The following is a 6175-nucleotide window of genomic DNA, read 5'->3' as shown; positions in this document are numbered from 1 at the left end:
TCGGCGTTTTTAAAAATATTTTAGTTATACCATGGCATGTCAGCTTATTGTGGACGGAAAGCCCGAGATGAATACAATGGGAACAATGTGATTCCCATGTCTGCTGTTCCCGATCGTGATATAGGGGAACAGTAAAAATCTATTCATTCACACGTTGCTGACTTCAGACGTCTAAGGACGATCGACTTTTGGGCCATTCCAAACACCCATTACTTTGGCCGAAGAGGTAAGACCGAGGATTCAGAACCATTTACTGTGGTGTTTGCGGTCCTACAACACCTCCTGGGATCTTGGTGCCTTCTTCCCCTGTGTTTTGCGTAACTATATAAAGGACGATGACATAAACACATATCTTTTTCCGAAAGTAAAGCTTTTTTATTTTCTGAAATAATTTCTTCATTACATACTAACAAAAAATGAATTTTCGACATCTCGGTATTGATCACGCCAAGAGAACGCGCCATCATGGAAATCCGTTGTTAGAAGTAGATTATGAGCTTTAAAATGGTTCGCGGGATCCAGGTTAATTAGAAGCTGAGTTAGATGGGATCATGCATCTATTTCCAGCCGCTGTTCGAGGTGGCAATAAGCTTTCTCTATACATGCATAATAACTATGAAATACGAGGTGCATGTGAATAAGATCACAACGAATAAACAATAAATTAGTCTTAAACAAATTACCAAAAAGGTGCGTGAGTGAGTATTGTTTTACGCCGCGTTTAGCAATAATCCAGCAATATTACGGCGTGCGACACCAGCAATGAGCGTCAACCGTTGTATCCATGTGGGGAATCGAACCCAGGTCTTCGGTGTGAGCGCACGCGTTAACCACAAGGCTTTATTTGAGCCCGATTCGTAAGGCACGATGTTTGCATAATCGTCCACATTCGTGACCAACTCGTGTTATTCCGGGTCAAGCCGAACAGCGACTCGTGCCCCTCTCGTGGTCATTTTTGCGACCGGGTTCCGTCTTGGCGCAATCGGGCATACCTTAAACAATTGTCAACTCGTTGCCTAATGGTTCACATATATTTCCCCATATATAATATATATTTCAGATGCAATTTAAAGCGCATCGGGACACGCGGAATTATACATTATGATTGAACACATTTAACTGTGTCTTGGGTATATTTTTAGATGCAAGACATATGTAAAATCAAAAGTTATTTCTGAGGGATTCTTTGACGAAGAACTTGAAATCATACGCGCATTCTGATTGGTTTATCGTATTTTCGCACATAACATTCATCGATAGGGGGACGAGTCATCTTGCAGGCTACGGAAAGGGGCGAGTGGTGACGAATGAATCGTCCAATCGGATTATTGTAATGAGCGAGAGAAATCGTGCGCTCAGTTAGAGAAAGGAGAGGGAGAGACAGTAACATCACCTTCGAAAGGAAGCTATGTTTAGCCACCTCGTGTCATTCAAATCGGTCTTAAAACGAAAGTATCGTCACGAATGGTTCCAAGTCATTTATCGTATAGAATGAAGATAACAAAAATCCTGGATAACCGAGGATGAGCTAAACAAGGACGCGAAGAAATAACTCCGTGTTTCTAATTCCTTCCACGTGGTCGCATTTGATGTCTCCTCTCTCTCCGTCCTCGATGCCGCATCCACACATCCAACCACCAAGACTTGATGATCTCTGAAATGATATGCAGGAATGCGTAAATGCATGCATGTTCTTCCATTATCAGGCGGGACGGAAGGCCCCTGTGAGACGCCGAATTTCGCCTTGCATGGTCCGCCTTAATTCGACATCCCCACTTTGGGCTTTCCTCTAACATGAGGTGACTGCCTCCGTGGTCTAGTGGTAGAGCGTCCGCCCGGAGAGCGGAAGGTCCGCGGTTCGATCCCCGGCCGCGTCATACCAAACGACGTTAAAAGATGGTACTTGTTGTTACCCTGTCTGGCGCTTGGCATTAAGGGGTTAAAGCAAGGACTGGTCGGCTCGGAGTCAGTATACTGTGTCTGAGTGGGGTATTCATGTTAAACTGCGACATGGTATCTCAGTGGGCTAGCACTATAAATCGGCATCAGTCCGGTCTAGTACAAGCAGCCACACACACACACACGTGCATGCACGTCGCTATATAAGTGCAATAATCTTGGACGCGACGTTAAACCCAATTTCACCTCACCTCTAACATGAGGTGATGGGGTTAACGTCGCGACCAAGATTATTGCACTTATATAGCGTGTGTTTGTGTGGCTGCTTGTACTAGTCCGGGCGAATGCCGATTTATAGTGCTAGCTCACTGAGATACCATGCCGCAGTTTAAAATAAATACCCCACTCAGACGCAGTATACTGACTCCGAGCCGACCAATCCTTGTTTTAGCCCCTTCATGCCGAGCGCAAGACAGGGTAACAACAAGTACCATCTTTTAATGTCTTTTGGTATGACGCGGCCGGGGATACGGTCTCCTCCAACAATGAAGCGGATTCTATATAAAATACTGTTCAAATTGGAGATGGACATCAAACGTCAACACCTGAGAATAATATATATCCCTCGAAGCATGTTCCATTGGGTTTACAATGCCAAATACTGCAAATAATACAAGTAACACAAATATCCCGTTACAGTTGTAACACAAATATCCAATTGCAGTTGTAACGTAAATATCCAAAAACAGTTGTAATGTGAAGCCCATTTCTGGTATTGATATTAAGCCCTGATATTGCTGGAATATTGCTAACAGTGGCGTAAAACCATGCTCACTCACTCTCTCATTACAGTTGTGACACAAATACCCAATCACAGCTGTAACAGAAATACCCCATCACAGTTGTAACCTTAATAACCAATTCCAGTTGTAACCTAAATACTAGTATCCGATTACATTTGTAACCTAAATATCCCATTGCAGCTGTAACACAAATATCCCATTACAGTTGTAACACATATATCCCATCACAGTTGTAACACAAATACCCAATAACAGTTTTAACTCAAATACCCAATCACAGTTTTAACACAGATATCCCATTACAGTTGTAACACAAATACCCCATCACAGTTATATATTCAAAGATATACACCAATTGTGTGATCAAGATGTTCCTGTGGGGTCAGAACAGGCCCCCAACCCATGCAGTACCCGAAGTTGTGCAAAAATGAGAATCACAGATTCAACTACAGATGATGTCATCATTTACCAACGACATCGATCTTCGCTGAATCAATCGACGTCTGGTCTGCCTCGTCCAGACTCGATTATTTAAGGCCGCCGGGATATAGCTGGAATATTGCTAAATTCGACGTAAATCAACACTCAGTCACTTCTATGTGAGTCGCTATGCATACGATAGGGTCGATGTGATAAACACAATCACTAATATCAATGTTTTGCTAAAACTCACTTTTGGTACAATCAACCTTATTTGCATTCAGTGTGTAGCCATCGGGACATGCGCAGACGTTAGATCCGTTTGACCGAGGAAAGCAGAGGTGTGAACAGCCGCCATTGTTGTTAGTGCAGCCATTTGTAACTGGAACGTGAAATTGAACCATAATCAGAAAGGATCAAAACAACATTTAATGTCACGTCAATAATTGAAGTACACCCCTCAGTAAAAATACAACATTGCATTGAAAAGTATAATATAATTCAATTGGATATAATACGAAATCAATTATATTTTACGCTTAATTTGATATGCCTTTCATGATTTTATATCAAATTACCCCTGACATTTAAAGATAATTTCAGATATTATTTTTTATATTTAATATAATTTTTATATATACTATTCAATATGTTTTGTAGACAAACTGTTCGACGGAAATACCATTTTTAAAAGCACTCTTTCGAAAGACATGGATGTCAGAAAGGTAGCTAAAGGGAGGTAACTTTGTCATGGTGAATCCTGTTCCGTCCACGTTGACCCTCATCATTACGCTACTGAAATGAAAAAAAGGATTCACAAAAATGTATGGTACATCTTGAGATGTATATTGGTGTTGGCGGAGTTGATGTTTGTGTGATGCAATGATAGATATTAACTGGCGGTGTGGTGTATAATGGAGGGGTCACTCTCATTAAAATCAGATCTTAGTTCTCGCTATCGCTAAACAAAGATCTGAGGACATCATCCCATGAGAACTTAGATTTGATTTTAATGAGATTGATGGAGGGGTAAACTTATATATTTACCTGACATTAAGATGTATGATGGAGGGGTAAACTTATATATAACTACCAGACATTAAGGTGTATGGTTGAGAGGTAACATTATATATAACTACCTGACATTAAGGTGTATGGTTGAGAGGTAAAATTATATATAACTACCTGACATTAAGGTGTGTGATGGAGGGGTACAATTATATATAACTACCTGACATTAAGGTGTATGATGGGGGGATATAGTTATATATAACTACCTGACATTTAGGTGTATGGTTGAGAGGTAAAATTAGATATAACTACCTGACATTAAGGTGTATGGTTGAGAGGTAAAATTATATATAACTACCTGACATTAAGGTGTGTGATGGAGAGGTACAATTATATACAACTACCTGACATTAAGGTGTATGATGGAGTGGTAAAATTATATATAACTACCTGACATTAAGGTGTATGATTGGGGGATATAGTTATATATAACTACCTGACATTAAAGATGTATGTCGGAGGGGTAAAATTATATATAACTACCTGACATTAAGGTGTATGGATGAGAGGTAAAATTATATATAACTGCCTGACATTAAGGTGTGTATGATGAAGGGGTACAATTATACATAACTACCTGACATAAAGGTGTATGATGGAGGGGTACAATTATATATAACTACCTGACATTAAGGTGTATGATGGAGGGGTAAAATTATATATAACTACCTGACATTTAGGTGTATGATGAAGGGGTAGAATTATACATAACTACCTGGCATTAAGATGTGTATGATGAAGGGGTAGAATTATATATAACTACCTGACATTAAGGCGTGTATGATGAAGGGGTAGAATTATACATAACTACCTGACATTAAGGTGTGTATGATGAAGGGGTACAATTATATATAACTACCTGGCATTAAGATGTGTATGATGAAGGGGTACAATTATATATAACTACCTGGCATTAAGATGTGTATGATGAAGGGGTACAATTATATATAACTACCTGGCATTAAGATGTGTATGATGAAGGGGTAGAATTATATTTCTTACCTGACATTTAAGTGTGTATGATGGAGGGGTACAATTATATATAACTAACTGGCATTAAGGTGTACGATGGAGGGATAAAATAATATATAACTACCGGACATTAAGGTGTATGGTTGAGTGGTGAAGTTATATATAAATAAATACCTGATATTGGGTAACATGGCGGAGTAGAAGAGGAAGTCGTTGAAGACGGCGATGGCGGAGGGGTAGTTGCCCGTCGTCAGGAGAGTTGTTCTATTTCCTTTATCCAAGTCAATCATTTGTAAGGTCTTGGACTCGGTGTCACTCCAGTACAGCTTCCCGGCTGAATATAAAACGCGTGTGTAAAAGATTTATACGTGAATGCAAAGTAAGACCCGATCATTTAGAAGGTGTATACGTAATTTGGACATAAAATAATTTATGATTGAGTGTAAACACAGATATTTCTGTAGGATTTGGCAATTTTGGGACCTTGGCATTTGACCTTCTCATGGCTTTTGCAAAACGATTCCCCTGGGACATATGGAAAACGTCTACGTACAAAGTGCATGGTACATGTAGTTGAGCATGACCAACAACGGTCAGTCAGTCAAACCCTAAAAGCAGGTTCCATGGGCCTAGTTAAAATAAATAAGGAATTCCGGGTTAGAATTGGTCCACAGCAACCTGTGCTTGTCGCAAGAAACGATTTAATGGATCGTTTGGAGACTTAGTGACTTGATTGACTGCATGTCATCGCATCGCGCTCTCAGTATCAATCACAAGCCTTGATTTCCTGAGACAGAGAGCACGGGGGCTTCTTCTCACCATCTCTGTCCAGTGTTAGTCCCTCCGGCCATATTGAGCTGACCAACACCTTTCGGCCTGACCCGTCATAGTTGGCCCGCTCTATCTTGTTGCCCTCGCCCCAGTCTGTCCAGTACATTACACTGTTGAAGGAAAAGAAGCCAGTTTGAGAGTCAGAAGTATCGAGTCATCGAGACCGTTAGCATCACCAT

General features: G+C 40.4%; 1 protein-coding gene across 1 annotated transcript in view; it reads right to left on the bottom strand.

Moving 5' to 3' along the window:
* Positions 1–1164: 1164 nt before the first annotated feature.
* Positions 1165–6175, bottom strand: part of LOC124112963 — a 45068-nt gene continuing 40057 nt past the window's right edge. Inside the window, exons 25-29 of the mRNA XM_046473177.2 lie at positions 5985–6106; positions 5340–5499; positions 3805–3917; positions 3376–3504; positions 1165–1654 (exon numbers count right to left, since the gene is read on the bottom strand). Of these exons, the coding sequence (XP_046329133.2) occupies positions 1563–1654; positions 3376–3504; positions 3805–3917; positions 5340–5499; positions 5985–6106 (616 nt within the window). The 3' untranslated portion in view covers positions 1165–1562. The remainder of the gene's footprint in view (positions 1655–3375; positions 3505–3804; positions 3918–5339; positions 5500–5984; positions 6107–6175) is intronic.

Source organism: Haliotis rufescens, unplaced genomic scaffold, assembly GCF_023055435.1.
Source record: "Haliotis rufescens isolate VD_foot unplaced genomic scaffold, xgHalRufe1.0.p SCAF_7, whole genome shotgun sequence".
Taxonomy (NCBI): domain Eukaryota; kingdom Metazoa; phylum Mollusca; class Gastropoda; order Lepetellida; family Haliotidae; genus Haliotis; species Haliotis rufescens.
Note: the sequence above shows the minus strand (reverse complement) of the source record. Positions and strands in the feature narration are given on the sequence as shown.